The sequence below is a fragment of the Bemisia tabaci genome, chromosome 2 (assembly GCF_918797505.1).
Source record: "Bemisia tabaci chromosome 2, PGI_BMITA_v3".
NCBI classification, from domain to species: domain Eukaryota; kingdom Metazoa; phylum Arthropoda; class Insecta; order Hemiptera; family Aleyrodidae; genus Bemisia; species Bemisia tabaci.
In genome coordinates, this window is record NC_092794.1 from 22,532,299 (window position 1) to 22,550,339 (window position 18,041).

The 18,041-nt window shown below is 36.6% G+C and overlaps 1 protein-coding gene across 1 annotated transcript; it reads left to right on the forward strand.

The window, feature by feature from the left end:
* The first annotated feature begins 118 nt into the window (after window positions 1-118).
* On the forward strand, window positions 119-17,978 carry Vps15 (vacuolar protein sorting 15). The gene is made up of 13 exons (XM_019060777.2): window positions 119-605; window positions 2,339-2,519; window positions 3,573-3,722; window positions 4,672-4,844; window positions 5,633-5,740; window positions 7,023-7,152; window positions 7,535-7,710; window positions 8,169-8,309; window positions 9,617-9,722; window positions 10,663-10,803; window positions 11,548-11,624; window positions 12,687-13,032; window positions 13,963-17,978. Exons 1-13 carry the CDS (start codon window positions 514-516, stop codon window positions 16,138-16,140), a joined length of 3,999 nt encoding a protein of 1,332 aa, XP_018916322.2. The 5' UTR covers window positions 119-513; the 3' UTR covers window positions 16,141-17,978.
* Window positions 17,979-18,041: the final 63 nt, after the last annotated feature.

An 18,041-nucleotide genomic window follows, 5' to 3' on the forward strand; every position in this document is an offset into this window, starting at 1 on the left:
TTTTTGAGAGCTAGATATAGACAGGAGAATTTTAGAAGAAGCAACAACAAGGAGAGAGGTGTTAAGATGTAGCGGCCATTTTGCGTGTCATTTGATGACGTCATAGGATACTACCCCCCGATACTGATTGCTGATAAAAAAAAGCAAATAAATCTTCGTGTTGTTTTTTTGTGATGTAACACTAAAATTTGTGTTGTGTATTTTTATGTAGCTCCTCTAAATTTTAGCGTTTATCTCTCCTTGGAGCAATGTTCTGTGATATTACCGCGTTAAGTGATGGAGAATGTAAAAGATAACAACAGAATCTTTTCAGGGATCAAATTTGGATTATTTATGTAGATGCTCATTCATATAAAACCGACTCCGATCATATTTTCATTTTACGACGGAGCTATGACAGTCAATTTCCATTCAGTTGACGACAAATTTAATCCTCAGTTCTTTAGTCCAAAATTCACTGTCAGTTTTATTTCTACAAAATAGTCTTATTGGCTTTTTTGCTTGCGTTCCATCATGGGTAATCAACTGGTCGGAATAGCTCCGTCCCAAATATTCCCCGTCGAGCATTACTTCACAGATTTAGCATCTCTTCAGTTCGATATTAAGTAAGTTTATTTCATCTTTTGTAGTGTCTATATCTCCAAGTATAATGTGGTAATGTAACTCATGAGCTGTCATGTTGCTACATGCTGAAGAGGATTGCAAATCTGACGCTAAGTCTTACATACATGGTTCTGCAAATGCACATGGGTGCAGAAAGTGCTCGATCGGCCAATTGCGGTGCAAATGTGAAGGCTCCTGTAAAGGGTTATAAATATGTGAAGGCAGAAGGTGTAAACCAGCTAAGCGCAAAGCTTTTCGCCTAGGAAACCATGTAACGTGCTCTCCTATGCAAAGAAAATAGTAAAGCGCACCCTGTTATGTGAAAAAAATAGTGAAGTGCATTCCTTTATGCAGAGGCAGACCCAGATTTAGGTTTGTGCCGCCCTCCCCCCCCCCCCAAATATATGGTGATGGACTATGATCCGATACCCAGGGATTTTTCAGGCAATCTAGGGATATTTTTGATGAAATAAAAGTAAGTGAAAATCGACTTTTTTACCCTCAATTTTACCTTCCACTCAATAAAAAGTATTTTTCATCTATATATTGTAGGCCTTATTAGCAACACTATTTTTCCTCGATAATAGGCCAGAACATGTAATGATTGTGTCACTCGATATACTTGACAGCTCAATGGAATAGGGGAAAAAAAAAATATAATAAAATATAACAAAACCTCCTCAGCTAAAATTCTTTCATTTTATTGGTCTGTTCAACGCTTCATAGGGCGGAAAAATTCAAAGAAGCCAATCAGATTCAAATATTGCAAATCAGCTTTTCGAATGATGTCATAATTCTACGTTGAAAATGGCAGTGTTTTGCAATATCTCGGGATTTTTTGGGAATATTTGAGCAAATCTGGGGATTCTTTTCTTTCCGGCTGGAGATTTTATAACAGATCAATAATATAATATCTTAATCTTGATCAATTGAATATCTTATTGATTCATGCGATGCTGATGTGCACGAAACATAAGTTTCGCCAACATGGCAAAAGCGCAATCTGATTCTGCGATAGTGAGAAGGATGCGCATCTGTACAGGAAAGTGTTGCAAACAAATATTTAAGGAGGAGAAAATGACTCTTCAAGGAACAAGGATTTGTGACGCGTAAAAGGCGAACATAAAACATGAACTCCTTTTATTCTGTTAAAAAAAAAAAAAAAAATCCAACCATGGCACCATGCCCCCCCCTATAAATCCGGCTGTGCAGAGGGAACAGTTATGCGGGCAAGTCTTATGTGGACAGCAATGTGCGGGCAACCTCAAAAAATGCAAAGGCTGCCTCCAAGAATGTGAAGACGGAGAACTCTTTGCACCCTTGCAAATGCATAAAAATCATTCGAAGTACTAGGTGTCCCTCGGAACTATAAGTTTGTGGTTTTTATTCACACCAAAAATATTTTGGCTGGTGACCCTATGTTGGTTTGCTGGAATTTGTATGCAAATTATCAGATATCAATACCAAACCTTGGCAGTTTTTGACTTTTTGCCCCAACAAAGAGTGATAGTCACTGCTTATGAGTCCAAAGAATCGATCCCCGGAAGAAGTGCAAAATTCAGAGAAATTAAAGTAAGTATGCCTACTGTCACATAATTGCAAACTTCGCTGCTCCCACTCTCCGTAGCTTGAATTAGCTCCCTGGCCCCACCTTCCATTTGCTCACTATTCATGATAATTCATAAGAAAAAGTGATTGAAGTAAGCTCTAAACAGTCTGTTCTTTTTCTCCTTAGCCTCGGCAGCACGCGGTTCTTCAAAGTGGCTCGTGCAAAGTCTCAGGAAGGTCTCATAGTTGTGAAAGTTTTTGCTATCCATGATCCGTCCCTACCTTTAGCTTCATATCGCAATCGCATCGAGGAAGTGAGAATAAAATTGGCCTCCGCTGTGAATTGCCTAGCATTCCAAAGAACCATGGTGCGTATTTATTGCTTCCCTCTTTTCTTAACTGTAATTTCTTTTATGAACCAACCCACATGACGGTCCTTCTAATTGGAATATTCAATATGAAAACAAAAATCCTCATAGATCCTGGAGGGAAGAGCAATAAAATAAGGTGATTATAGGTATCAGCTAATCTAGGTGATTTTTCAACGGATCTGTCTTTCTTTGCTTGAATTGTTTATGCCCGAAGTTAGTATCTCGTACCCATCTAAGTAACTGAAGACTCCTGTCTTAGAAATGTACTTGAAAGTCCTAACATGAGTAAGGGTGCTGATTTTTGAGTAAACAGCAATTTTAGACAAATGGTTTGATTTTTTCTGAAAATCACCACATTTTGATATTTTGTGAAAAGAATTGTGTCTGCTGTAAATTCCCCCCTTTTTTAAGACTCTAAGTACGAGTCATCTTTACTCTCGTGGTGATGCAATTGCTGTTTTCCAAATTTGGACTGATACTTAAAGGATCATTTGGAAAAAGAGCATGCATGCATTTAACACTGCTGAGATTGCGCATATTTTATTTGATTTTTTGTCAATCAAAGGCTTTTATTGTCATACATTCACCCTCTAGATTATTCTGATTTCATGAGTTGATTTTCCTGAATAGTTTGTGCAGAGTTAAGTGAATTTTTATGGAAGTAAATAAACAACGAATTTGTACAATCCTGGCAGTAACGGTGGACGTGCGTCCATCTCTCGAGTGGTCCTTCATTTAACAGAAATTATTTGATTATTAGGTAATGATCCCATGACTTCTCAGACTCAATACCAAATCAGCCCCTAAAAGTCGATGGGATTTTTCCTGTCAGCTATATCTAGAAATTAAATTACATAACGTCTGGAAATGATGTACTTGTAATGGCTGCCTGTAGTAATAAGCACTCACTCTGCATGTTGGGAGATTTTAAAGGGAAAATCGTTTTGTTTGCCTTCCTGAATTAAAAGTGGCATGTGTATTAATGACAAAAAGTAGCTCATTGCATGTATATATTTCTCTATCAATTTTGATGACAAACTTCATTTTCAGTTAACTGAGAAAGCTGGATATTTAATGAGGGAATATGTCAAGTATAGTTTATACGATCGCATCAGCACTCGTCCATTCTTGGTTCCAATAGAGAAAAAATGGATTGCCTTTCAAATACTTTATGCCCTTCATCAGTGCCACAAAGTAGGGGTAAGTATTTTTCAATCAGTCAGCCATAAATTTACTGGTCATTAGAGTCATCATGATGTGTAACTTATTATTTCTTCCTTCCAGAATGGAACTTCATCTCTTCAATGAAGGATTGTCAAAAAAAAGAGAAAAAAAAAGAAAGAAAAAAAAAATAGTAACTAGATACCTTTCATGTGGAGTCATGGCAATTAAAACATTCTTATTACATTTTGCATTCATCATATAAAAGATTAGTTTAAAATTGAAAAAATTATTGTCGGCCAATGTCAATAGCTCTTCAGTATAAAAATATCAAGAGAGATTGGGTTGAAAAATTTAGTAGAAATTTTTAAGCAGCAGTTCTTAACCGGTAGTCCGCGAATCCGGTAGTGCTTCTGTAATGAAAGTAACGGTTAAGAGGAAATCTTCCTTTAATAGTAAAAGTCAAATTTTAAAAAAAAAAACCATTAAAAAAAAATTCATTTGTCTTTGTTGGTGGTTAGCAGACTCTTCTTTTGGCCTAAAAGTAGTCTGCGGCTAATAAAAGGTTAAAAGCCGCTGTTCTAAAGACTTTTCCAATGTAAAACTATTGCGAAAGTTAAATGCTTAGTATATTAGTTCCATATCAAAATGAAGATGTAAATCTATAAACCAAGATTCCAATGTCAGCTTTTACCTTGTCCAGTGTTCAAACTATTATTTCTTCAATTTATGTAAAGTTTTCGTTCTAATGCAGTTATTTCAAACCTGCAAATCTCAATCAGAGATTCTCTGTTCTCATGAATGAATAAGTATACAACTTAAACCTCAAGTTCAATGTCTAAATATATATGCATTTTGTGTGTTTTCTTTACAATGTCACACTTTTGAACAATTCGTAAAAAGTTGATAAGAGCTCATTTTCAAAGTAACATGTATCTATTTTTGCTCATTAGTAAATGATGAATGTTTTCATTTTTGTTTGGACTAGGTATGTCATGGAGATATCAAGCTTGAAAATATTCTAGTTACTTCGTGGCACTGGGTTCTTTTGTCAGATTTTGCATCGTACAAACCAACATTCTTGCCAGATGATAATCCTGCTGACTTCTCCTATTTTTTTGACACATCTAGGAGAAGAACATGTTATATTGCGCCTGAAAGGTATTGTTTATTTTTGCTAAAGGCAAGTCTTCTTTTACTTATGTACTCGCTGTAAAATATTAGTAATGATTTGTGATAAATATTAAATAATAAAGAATCTGACAAGACATAACTTTCAATGATTTTGGGGGAAAAACACCAAAATATGATAAATATTTTCAAATTTTATTTTTTCACCAAGTTACTCTTTCGATGATTCTGTTATCTTTTTAAGATGAATCCAGGCTTGAAACTTTGCGATTTGGCCACCATGCTGCGCTGCTCAGAATAACTGTATATATTTGCCAAAATAATAAAAACCGTAATACTTATTCAAGATTGGAGATCCAGGGGATATAGCAACGTACTTGAGGAACACTCAGTAAAAAAATCTTCTCAAAATTCCCAAAAATAAACTCTTAACTACGGCGGAAAGTAATTCTCATCGCGGCAATGGGAAAGAGAGAGACAGAAAATGAAGGATTCCGTTGTGCGCTCGGCCGCCGCCGCTGAGCTGAAAGTTTCAGCCGTACTTTCTCTGCGCTTGTAATACTAATTGACATTATTTTTGGCTTAAAAAATCAAGCAAAAAATAATCTATATCTTGTGGATCTGCTTTTTGTAATTTGAGGAATATTATTTCAGTAAACTTCGAAGAAAAGTGAAATTTTCAGTGGTGACTGGTGGCGCTATCTCTAATCTTGAATTATCCCTAATCGAACCCTGGATTCACCTTAACCAGCGAAAAGATTATTTTTCTGTGAAAGGGAAATTTTTTAAATATTATTCCTTCCTTTCTTTTATCATAGGTTTTTACGTAGTATGGGTGGTGCAGAGACTGGAGGTCAGTTACTTTTTACTGAAGAAAATGTCAGCTCAAGTGACTTAACTCCTGCAATGGACATATTCTCAACTGGGTAAGTCAGAATTTTTTTTTTTTTCAAATGTTTACTGAGCTCTGTTTCTCTGAGGGAAAATGAGCCAATAAGGGGAATCTTAACTTTCAAGGGTTCTTTTGCCAAAATCTACTTTCATCCCTCATGCAAACTACTTTTGACTGACAGAATTACAATTTTCTTTCTTTCTTTTTTTTTCCTACTTCAAATAACCCACAAGGGCTAATCCTTGCGCTTTAGTCCCATCCCCCTCTGTCCCTACATCCAGTCCCAGGCAACCATTGTTTGAAAGCATCAAATTCTGGTCGCCTGCCCGGGAATCGCCTGAAAAAAAACCTGATTTGAAACGAAGACTATTCTAAAAATTTAAGAAGAATAAGAATAATCCCCTGTTAAAGATTAATGTTCTTAGAATAAGACAAACAATTTGATAACAATTCATAAAGAGTTTTGTCTGTGTCGGTAGCTGTGATAAAGAGAGTCATTTTAATGATGCGATTGATCTAGCTGAATTAAGCATGGATTTCAAAAGAAGTGCTTCTAACATTAAGCATGAAAAAATTACTATCATTCATTGAGTATCCTATTGTTCACTTTAAATTGATTCCATGAAAGGGTGAGTCTATTTAGCAAGAAAGACGTATCATTAGAAAATAATGGAATCTCCCCTTACAAATCAAGACTTGGGGGCTTTTCACTGCATAAATCAATCTGCTGCTTCGGTCTTTAGCCATGACAGCAATATTCCTCCAATGAATTTTTCAAATTCTCTGTGTCTACATGTGACTCCTTTCATTGGTATCCAGTCACTCCTGTTGAACTTAGTTTCAAAATACTCTATGAAGTTATTTCTCTTATTACTAAAGAAGCACAAAATTAAAGCAGCATCAACTCATAGATGTGTTGCTTTTATTTATCAGTATAATGAATCTAGGTATTCAGATTTCAGATGAGAGCATAAATGAGATAAAATTATCCATGATTTCTTTGTCCTATTTCTGAATGGTGCTTTCTAATCGAATTTTTATTGGATTGTGAGTACATACTCTCCTTTTCTTTTTCTTTTTTTTCCTTCTTTCTTACATGGGAAAAAAGGCTAATTCCTCCATTTGTTACAGTCATTTAGTTGGTGTAATTAAATCTGTTTGTTGCTGCAATATAAATACTTTAAGCTGACCCTAGCCTCTCCTTTAAGAGCTGAATCATCATTTTTCATCCACTGCCTCTCTCTCTTCTATGTTGCATCAGTTGCAAAGCATTTAAAAGTGTGCAAAATTTTGATTCTGAAATTTTTTATTCACAGGTGTGCTTTAGCTGAATTATTTTCTGATGGTGCTCAACCAACATTCGATCTTTCACAGTTACTTTCATATAGAGCGGGTGACCTATCATTAGATCCGATAATTAATAAGTTAGAGGATCCTGCTGCCAAAGTAAGTTCCTAGATACTTTAAATTTTGTACATTAATTGGAATCTAAGTGAAGAGCAGTCCTAACTGAGAACTTTTATCTCTGCAGCAGATAAATTGTGAGTGTGGATATTCTGAAAAGGACCACCCATAAAGTCTCATTTGACACAAAAGTCTCCGATAAAAACGTGATAGGGATATATTTTTTAAAACATACCAATTCCTTGTAGCTCATTATTTCTCATTCAAAGGAATAATATGGGACGTCAGTATTAAATGAAAATTAATGAATTTTGAAGCAACAAAACACAGGGAGGAAAAGAAAAAAACTTCTGCTATCCCTTTCAATCAAATTTCCTGATTTTTGTCAATAATGATGACCTAAACTGGTTTGCAAATGTTTTAGGAGTTAGTGCGTGCAATGTTGCACATGGATCCATCTCAACGATGTTCTGCCGAGCATTACCTAGACCAAGAAAGAGGTCGACTTTTTCCTGAATACTTTTATTCTTTTCTCCAATCATATATGCTCATTTTCTCCTCAACGTCTCCCATCCTCTCACCTGACGAGAAAATTGAAAGGTAAGAATGTAGTGCTGATGAAAATATGGTGATTATAGTTTGTACAGTGATGTGTCAAAAGTTAACTTTTGTTTCATGCTTAATTTTTTCTTTGGGGGGGGGGGGGGAGGGAAGGAGGTTTACAGCATTCAATCCTCTGTTCAATTGTGCTCATTAATGGAGGAAAATGTCCCTGTTGCAAAGAAATGAGCTTGACTCTCCAACTGTATAAGTTTAATATTCCACGTAATGCAATGAAAAAAATAACAGAGATGTGCTGTCTGTAACAAAGATCTTATGACAAGCAATGATATTAGTCTAAAAGAGCCATAGAAATATGTATGGGGGGGCTGAAAGCTACTTTCCCTTGTTAAACTGAGCTCATTCTACGATTCATTACATTTTACGGAAAGTCTACAGCAACTAACCTCAACTTTTTCAGTATTTTGGCACGGTATTGACCATAATTTTTTTTTCAGACTGAAAAAGGATGTGAAAAACATAGTTAACTTGTTGAAAGTTGCGGAAGGAGAAAATGTGAACTCATCGCCAGCAGATATGAAAGGCACAGGCCCAGATTCTTTAGTTCTCATCACTTCACTAGTCACATCTTGCATTCGGTAAGGATTATTGACACTATTTTTCTTACTGCAAATAGGTCCAGTCAGGGATTATGCGTTGGGTTAGCAGACAACTTCAAGGGTGCAAGAAATCTCAAGGCTTACGGTCAGTGTATGCACCCATAAGCCTGAGGCTTCTACTCTAAAATCGAACTGTTTGTTATCTCACAGCAGGTACAGTCGCACTAGAGAGAGTCAAAGCCTGTCCGCGACCACAACAGCGACTCAGAATAACAAAGACAAACTGCAAAATTACTCAAATCCACCTAGGTGAAATTCTTGAATCTTTTTTATGACTTTTCTGGAGCAAAATGGACCTCTGTGTCGAAAAGTGAAAAGTTGAATTATCAACCTTTTTGCATATAGGAGTATTTTGTGAAAATTTTTGTACAGAAAAAGCCTAAAAATCCGTGACAAAATGGAGGTATGATGGGTCGAAGTTAATTTCTCAAAAAGCATTATTTTAAGGAAAAGCGATCTCAAGTTTCAATATACCAAGTTAAAGGCTCAAAATATCTGGACCCTAATTATATTTTCAACTAAAATTGACACTAAAGTCATCTGAATTGATGACAGTTTATCTCTTGGATTACTTCAGAGTATTTTTTATGAAACTTAAATTATGTTTCTTCAACCTATCTTACTAAAAATTGCTTTCCTGAAAATTTGCTTGCGTCCATTAGGGTCTCTTATCCTGTCGGCAGTCAGACACTTATTTCTAATAGCTATTTACCTGATTAGTTGTCATTAATAACAGAAAAATTGTAAGAAATGCCACATTTTATTTTCTTCTAAGCAGCGGTGATGTACTTTGAATAGCTTTTTGATGAAATTGTGTAAACCCATGTTTAACCAGAATCACCGGAACTAAATCAGACGTAGTCTAATTTCTTTGCATATTTCAGTTTTTCAACAAGAGATTTATCATCATTCTAACTTGAGATTTTGTGACTACTTACATCGTTTACATAAGCTAGAGTACAATTGTAGAAAGTTTTAAGGCATTATATTGTTCGGTCCTCTCCTAAGAAAAGAAACTTCGAGAGGAAATTAGCAAACTTTAAATAAAGTTAGGCTGATTCTGGTTGAATCTGTACCAGTTGGCAACACTGTTTTTCCTCAATTTGCATTCATTAAAAGTATCAATGTGAGGTGAAGAAAGCTATCCTACCCTAAATAGATTATTTTACATGCATTAAAATGGAGGGAAAACATTGTTGCTAACTTTCACAAATCGCCACTGATCCGTCTATGTGTGTATTTCACTTTGTTTTTATTTTGTGTTCTTCCATTTTTATTCCTATCAGGGGTTTACATCTGTCCACATCAAAGCTGCAGGCACTGGATGTTCTACTAGAACTCTCACATCATGTCGCAGCAGAAACCATACTAGATAGAATAATTCCATACGTGGTGAGCATTTAGTTTTAGTGATTGTTTTTGACAGGGTTTTAGAAGTTTCCAGACTCCTCTCCCTCTAGTTTAAAGGTCTTTTCAAGGTAATTTATTACAAAATCGAGCTACAAGCCAAAAATAAAATAAACAAATAATATTTTAAACTACATTTAGATGAGAAATAATATAAAACTTACAAGAAACAAAGCAAACGATTTTTTAATCAATTACCATGTTCTATACAGCTTAGCCAGCCAAATTTGGCATTAAAAAGGTCTTTTCAAGCTTGGTCTCTCTTCTTTAAAGAAAAAAGCCTACCCATGAAGCGTCTGAAGGGTTCAGAAAGTCTAAAGAAGCTGATAAATTGTCTTGATCCTTTCCCCTCGTAGCCGTATCAAAGGTGAAGCTATAGAAATACAGTTTTACACATTATAGACTTCTATGATACTTCATTGATTCCTACAAAACTGCCCAACGTCATTTTTTCAAAACTTCGGTGATTGTTCTTCTCTGTGTGAAGAACATTCTGTGAAAATTTCAAGCCATGACTTTGGTTTTGTCTATTTTCAAAGAATTAATAGGAGCGAAAGTTTTGAGACACAGCAACCAATATGTGTGTTTCTGCAGTTTCACCGTCAATATACCATTTAAAATACCTTGATTTTCTCGAATTTTTTGCCGAAAATTTTCAAGTGAAAGAAAAACAAAAACAAAAAAAGCTATTGCTTTTTAACATCTCCTCTAATCACTTGCCAGGCTTCTTGGTCATGCAATTCAGGGACTGCAAGATCAAGCCTGCATCCCTGGCATATTAGGACAGATACTGTTCCTTTGAATCTAATTTAAATGTGAGGCTGCATCCAAATCATTTTTCAGAAATAATGTGTCAAAAGCTTTTTTAAAGCAAACTAATTTTTTAGTAGTCTCCCTTTAAAGTTTTCCTTCCTTACCCTTTCAGTTTCACTTAGTCAATGACCCGTGTCCTCGTGTCAGAGTGTCTGCAATTCTCACGCTTAATAAGAGCTTAGCCCTAGTCGAATCTCCACCTTTGAGCGATGTCAACATATTTCCTGAGTATGTCCTGCCTGGACTATCATCTGTGAGTATTAGCACAAGTTTAAGTTTCTTATTGTCGTCCTCTCTATTTCCTTGTGTGCAAGGCAAATTCTCATTGATCGCACTGAAAATCATAGAATCACTTGAAAACTGCATGAGTTTCAGAGGAACTATGATGTAACTTTGCTTGATGTAAGCTATAATTTCAGCATACCTTTTAGCCTCTGCTTGCAGTGAGCATCGTGGCATCAGGCTATTGAAAGCAGTACATACTTACTATCCAGGGACTAGCCAAACTAATGGCAGTAATCACCACTTTAACTCTCTCTTAAAATTGCCTTTACGTAGTGAATGGGCTTTTTTTTACATACTTTTTGTTATTCATTGATGTGAAGACCTTTAATTCTCCTAGCTTTCAGCATGCACCAGTCGTGCCAAGAAGCAATCACAGTATTTCAAATACATGCAAGATGATGAATGTTCTTCCGATATTTTGAATTTTTTTTCATATCCACTATGTACAAAAACAATTCTCAATGTATCCAAAATATACACATTTCCTTTAGAGTAAAACTGTGTAACAAAAAAGTTTTAACCCAAATCTTTTGAGGTTCCTTTGCTCAGTGTTATGTAGTTTCCTCATTCTTACTTTGGAAAAATCGTGCCAAGACTTCTCTCAAATGCACTCTGTCTTTTTTTTTTACCAAACTGAAGCAATGGTACTTAAAAGCTAGAAATGTTCCTTTTTGCAGTCTATTCAATATTAAATTTTCCAAAATCCTTCCAGGTTGCCCGCGATGAAGCAGTTATTGTCAGGACAGCCTACGCTGAAACTATAGCTCAATTTGCAGAGACTGCGTTAAGGTAATTTTTTGTCTCTAGTTCCTCTGCAGTGAATCCTAGCACCTATATGTGAAGACTCAATGTTGGATTCATTTCCTGATAATAATTTGTAGGATGATTAAGGTGCTCTGAGCAGCCATTGCATTCGTGTGTCCCTCACCTCTTTTAAATAGTTTCTAATTTCTTTTCATTTAAAAACTAGAGTCAGCAAGTGTTCACTTATTGCGTCTGATGCAGAGCTCCAGAGGATATGAGAAGAGAGCAAAATGCAGAATTTGCCACATACAACTCTCATTGTTTGTGCAGCCTCTTTAAGGTTTGGGGGAAACCCTTTACAGTGAGTCGACTTTGGTTCAGTTTGGTCGAAAGCTTCGCTCACAAAAAAACTTGCAGAAAAGGAAGTGTCCAAAACTTTATCTGCGAAGTTTCCCTTCAGTGAAACAGAACCTCTCTCTCTGATTGAAACAATGGAGCTATTGGAGGAGGAAAGGGTTTCTTCACCCTTGAGGCCTGCCTGGCTTGACCTTGAGGTTTGCATACATATCTCTGCAACAAGGCTGCTTTCAGCCAAGGTTTTCCTTGATCCTCTGCTCTTGAGGCTTGCAATTAGTCTGATGTCAATCCACTTACAACTTTCATTTTGAGTCAACAAGAGTATAGAAATCGGAGGATTCCCCTCAATTATTACAGAAGTAATTTTGACTTCTTGTCTAATAATTTTGGAAAATTACGTTGAACTCAAAGCCACTAAATTCTATAAGGAAGGTCATTAAAAATCTCTTTTTTTTCTCCAAAAAGCTCACTGATTCTCTCCGACGATTGAAGCAGGTTCTCATAATAATAATAATGAAGGGTGAAATTTACCACGTAGAAACTTTTTCCCAAGCATTTTGTATTTTAGGGTAAAAAAAGGCGCTTATAGGCATGAGTTATTTTGTCAATCTTTTCCCCCTTTTTTTTTATCTATTTGTGTATGAAATGCAGTACAGTGTATATTAATGCCAAGCCATAAGGTTGATTTTATGTATAATCTCCTATTAGTGTTATTAATATTTTCACTAACCCATCCTCCTTTTTTTGCAGGTATCTTGAAAGATGTCATACAAATCTCCTTCCCAACGAAACTACTCGTCATAACTACGAAAGTGAATATGCAACTCTGCATGAAATGATACAATTGGCTGTCGCAACACTTCTTACTGATTCTCAAAATATAGTGAAACAAACGCTCATCGAGAATGGTATCACAAAACTGTGTGCCTTTTTTGGGAAACAGAAGGCCAACGATATCATTTTGTCTCACATGATCACATTTCTAAACGATAAAGGAGATCGGCAATTGAGAGGCTCGTTTTTTGATTGCATCGTTGGGGTAGCATCATATATTGGCATTCAAAGTTCACCCATTCTCTGTCCTCTTTTACAGCAGGTATTATTCTCTCCTATTATTTATGAATTTACATGAGGAGCTGAAAAGAAGGATTAATGGTATTTACTGTACCTCAGTGTACAGCAAAGAAAGAACAGAATCCATCAGCGGAGTAAACCTTGACTGACAATGGATAAATGTATTCAACACATTTGTAAGGGTATGACAACTTAGCAGCTGATAGAAAATTATTTATATACAATTTCTCACACAATGAGGTGTTCAAAAATTAACTTCTTAAGATATTAATATTTATAATTAACATTTTTAAACAACAAAAATACGCATGGTGTCACGTATATAACCTGTGTTTTATTCGACTAGTGTTAAGTGTACATTTTTCCCTCTAATTCAGAAGTTGGCTTTTGTTCTTCCCGTTTCGTGGATCACTTTCTGCATGAAATTTTGAACGAGGAACACACAATTTGGTGCTTCAGTTCAAACCATGTCCAGTGGCTCATTATGATAAAAATGGTTGTAAAAAGAATCTCTTCAAATTAATAACGAAACTCAACCAGTTTCCTCAATTTCATACATCCGTCTTACTTTCTCTATCAGGTATTTTGGCTCCAAGAGATGCACTTCAAATTGCCTCGAGTCTGATTGATATAATGAATCATGAAGTATGATTACTGAAGAGAGTTTTTGCCCAAAGAAGAAGAAGATTTAAAAAACAAAGAGTATCATTTAAGAAAAACAGTACTCTGGAATGTAATAGAGTCTTTATTACTTTTCCTTAGTCTAGTGTTAAATTACTCTGAGTAAAGTTCCAACTTTCAGATATGCATCTACAAATTTATTTCCTACAAAATTTTCAGAACTATCAATTTTGTATTTTTTTGGTATGTGGCCCTATGTTCCGTTGAATAAAACCCTTTTTTCATTTCTGGAAGAAAGAGGAAGGTAATTTGTTTTATTGATCTGTTTCAGGGTTTGACAGACGCAGAAGAGTTTGTTGTTGTAAAAGCAATAAATGCAATGACTGCATTAACCAAACTGAACTTATTATACAAGACGCACCAGTATGAACTTATTGGAGATACTGCATGTTTCCTTGTTCACCCAAACCTCTGGATTCGCCTAGCTGTCGTATCTTTTATTAGTGCTTTAGGTCGATCATTAAACATGGTTGATGTGCAATGCAAGGTTGTCTCGGCAATGAATCCTTACCTCAGGCATAGCATTATTCAAGTTGATCGAGAGGTCTTAGTTTTAAATGCACTGAAATCACCCATTCCCCGCTCCATTTATAATAGTATTCTTAAATGTTCACAAATTGATATGTTTTTAGAAACACTCCGTGAGAGACAAAAAGCTCGTCAACTGGCAAGCTCTGGACATATCCCATCGCCTTCCTCGACAAATCAAAGCAGAAACCTGTCCAGTTGTAAACATCTGTTTCGAAACTTAGCTGCAGAAGGTATGACAGAGGATGTTGAAGACATGCTTGTGTCCATGGATAAACATCTTGATAAGATTCACCGGCACACAGTAGAACAAAAAAATCAAAACACTGGCGTTATTGATCTGATTAACGTTCCTCATCCACAACTTAGGTCAATCTCTCTTTCCAGGCTTGATCCCAAAACGGATTCCTCTTCGATATCATTTCCTCGCAAGAGGGTCGTAGATGATTATAGCAGCACAATGAATGAGGAGTGGCAGCACATGTTCGGCATTGCAGATATGTCTTTGAAGCCAAATAGCACATTAAGTAGTATTTCTCCATCTGAGCTGAGCTCTGCTGAAAGCCAACTACCTCCTAGAAGTCTGGATTTTGATTACAGTCTTCCGGAAAGGTCATATATCCAATACCGTTGTGCTCCTTGTCGATTAGAATTGCGTCATTTGATTGCTCGCAGGCAAGAACTTCATTTGGTCTCTTGTCGGAATCAAGAAAGCGGACATGTCAACGATTCATGGAATACAGTCACTCCACCCCCTGGTTATAGGTTGCGAGGAACATTAGTGGCACACTTGTATGAGCACAAAGCTTCGGTTAATCGCATGGTAACGTTCCCAAATTCACCTTTATTTGCCAGCTGTTCAGCTGATGGATCGATTCGATTGTGGGATGCTGTAAAAATGGAAGGACGCAACATTGCTAACAGATCTCGGCAAGTGTTCAACAGTCATTATGGTCCATTAGTAGGCTTAAGTCTGTGCCATCATGGTCATTCGTTAGCAACGACTAGCCTCTCAGGTTCAGTAGTGGTCATTAAAGTAGATCCTCATAGTAGTAAAATGAGCATTCTACAGAGCAGACAGCTTGACATGCAAGAGGAAGGAAGTGCTGTAGATATCGCTCAGTTTGATTCTGGTTCACAGTCAGTATTAGTCTACGCGACAATGTACGGGAGTATTATTGGCTGGGATCTTCGAGCACCAGGAGTAGCTTGGAAGTTAGAAAACGACCTGAAGCAAGGCGTAATAACAACTATGTGTGTGGACTCCAAGCAGTGTTGTCTCACGCTTGGAACAAGCAGCGGTTACCATACTTGTTGGGACTTACGCTTTCGGCTTCCAGTCGCAACAGTAACTCACCCAGCAAACGCAAGGGTAAGAAGGATGATCAAACACCCGCTGCACTCTTCGTGGATTATATCTGCAGTTCAAAGTAACAATGAAGTTTCTATGTGGAATTTAGAAAGTGGTTTTCGGCAGGCTGTCCTCTGGGCTAGCACGGCACCGCCATTGTCCAATTCTCAAATGAATCCACACAGTGTATGCACGCTTCTCGCGCCTAATTTTACTCAGTCTCCGTTCCTCCTCACCGGTGGCTCTGACCAGCGAGTCCGATACTGGGGCTTGGATAACCTAAGTGACTCATATTTAGCCATTCCAGCTGCAAGTGACGTACCTGGCCAAACAAATTTATCATATAAATGTAGGTTTATCGATGGCACAAACGTTGTCCAAGAAACACCCATCAAACCTAGAACGTCAAGTACTTCTAAAGGAACCAATATTGAAGAGGCGCCTAGAGCAGGACCAGACTATCCACCTGCTGGCCATCAAGATGCTATCACAGATATGGTCATGGTGCAAGCATCTCAATGCTTACTTGTAACGGGCTCAAGAGATGGTGTGATAAAAGTGTGGAAATAACTTTTATTTTTAATCCCATAGATCCAATTTCTGTTTCTGGCAGTTTAAACATGTCGAAACCTGCCAACGTGATCTGCTATGCAGTACCAAAACTTGGTGAAAAGTTTGCAGAATGAAGCAGGTGCATAAGCCTCTTTTGATGAAGTTTATGAGTGCCTTTTTTCCCAAATGGAATTGACTACCAAAGAAAGAGAGGGGGTAGAGAGAGACAGAGAGAAAGAGAAATGTATCTATTCTCATCGGAACTGACTGGGAAGTTATTCAGTTTTTGGTTGAGGAGCATAATCAGGTTTGATCCTTGCCCTTTTCACATTGAAAAATTTAATAGCATTAAAAACGATTGTGTTCACTGTTCCTCCACAACATTCTTGGTGGTAGCAGTCTTCCATTCTATAGGTTTGTGGTAGTCTTCCATCAGCCAATTACTACTTATTTATAACTTTTCCAAAAGTAGAAGCAAAATTTTGAGCATTGATACTTGAATGTTCTTTAAGTGATGAACGTTGCCACTTCTTTTACAATGATTTTTCTGAGGGTCCAGGTTCCATCAACCTATCTTGTGACAAGGTCGATAATCTTGGCAAATTTCAACACCTGAGCCAGAAAACGGTAGTAGGTCCTTCCCCCGCACATAAATTGAAAGAATTATCTGCAAGAAAGAAAATTTCAACATTCTGAAAATTATAATATGTGATAATTTCAGTAGGGCATTGGTTTCCTCATCAAATGCAATTTTTTTGTAGCTAAATCATGATTTTATACCTGTAAATTTTCTCTTGTAAAAATACATGGCGTCTATTTATGAGCTGACCTCAACTGAATTTTAGGCCAGCTTGCAATTTATTTTATCGCAAACGATTCTTAAGACTCATGTGCAGGAGCTTTCATTGTTTTTGGCTTAAATACTAAAAGTTTTCAAGATTTTTTACTTAATCGGTGAGATGCCTATCACGCCAGCTCCACCTTTCTGGACTAGGAACCTGGAGTTTTCTGAGGGAAAAAGAGATGCCAGTCGGGCGATTTGCTCGACTGTTTTTAGCAGGGTTCAGAACATGTGACAAGACTGACAATAAAATCATGCATTATACCTGTGGAGATTCTACAAGAATTTTAAATCATAGGGATCGTTACTTATTCGTCAGTTTATAATGGTTGAACTTGCGAACAAAATTACTTCCTTCAACAACCCCTTTGAATTGTATCAGAACTTAGGTAAAGTAATAGATATGCTTAAATATGTATAGGTAAGTACAGTACAGTAAGCCGAATGTTAATCTGAATTGCATAAGACTTTCAAGTATTTAAAATTCCTGTATTGCAGATTGAATTGTCTCATTTTTACTAATACTAGGTAAATCTAAAAGAATGTTTTAGTTTTTGAACTAAATAGTCATCAGTTATGGTAAAGTGCTGTACCTATGTTTCTCCTGTTGTCTGCTGAGACTCGATTGTTTGCTGTCGATTGTTTTTGGATGGTTAAAGTTTTTGATAAAAAGAGTTGCAAATGTGCGAGTAATAAACTAGGAACTACATGATAACAATTGGAGGTACTGCTAGTCTTTTTGTCGTGGGCTGAAAACCAGTTTTTAATTAAGTTTCTCAACTTTCACCCATGCAATCAAGGAAATGTACTTATGTGTTTATTAGCAGTTTTGCACAGACCTATTTGCCAAATTAAATAGAATGAACTTAAAAATTGTCTGCTCCCTCTCAAATTCATAAATGCCAACTTTTGGAATTCTGTATCCTCACAGGATTGCTTACGGGCAATTGCCGACTCGTTTCCTGTTCTTTGAAGTCGTCGCTTGTTGGTCGAATAAAAGAAAGTGATATCCTAATACTTTTGATTTTTATATTCAGTAACCTCCCTCTGACATCCTGACCAATCAGACGCCTTTAGC

What these genes read in the sequence shown, in the direction of transcription:
- Vps15 (XM_019060777.2), top strand. Translation starts at nt 514, where the DNA reads ATGGGTAATCAACTGGTCGGAATAGCTCCGTCCCAAATATTCCCCGTC. An exon ending in TCTCTTCAGTTCGATATTAA is followed by an intron (nt 606 to 2,338) that starts GTAAGTTTATTT and finishes TTTTCTCCTTAG; the next exon opens with CCTCGGCAGCACGCGGTTCT. An exon ending in ATGGACATATTCTCAACTGG is followed by an intron (nt 5,741 to 7,022) that starts GTAAGTCAGAAT and finishes TTTTATTCACAG; the next exon opens with GTGTGCTTTAGCTGAATTAT.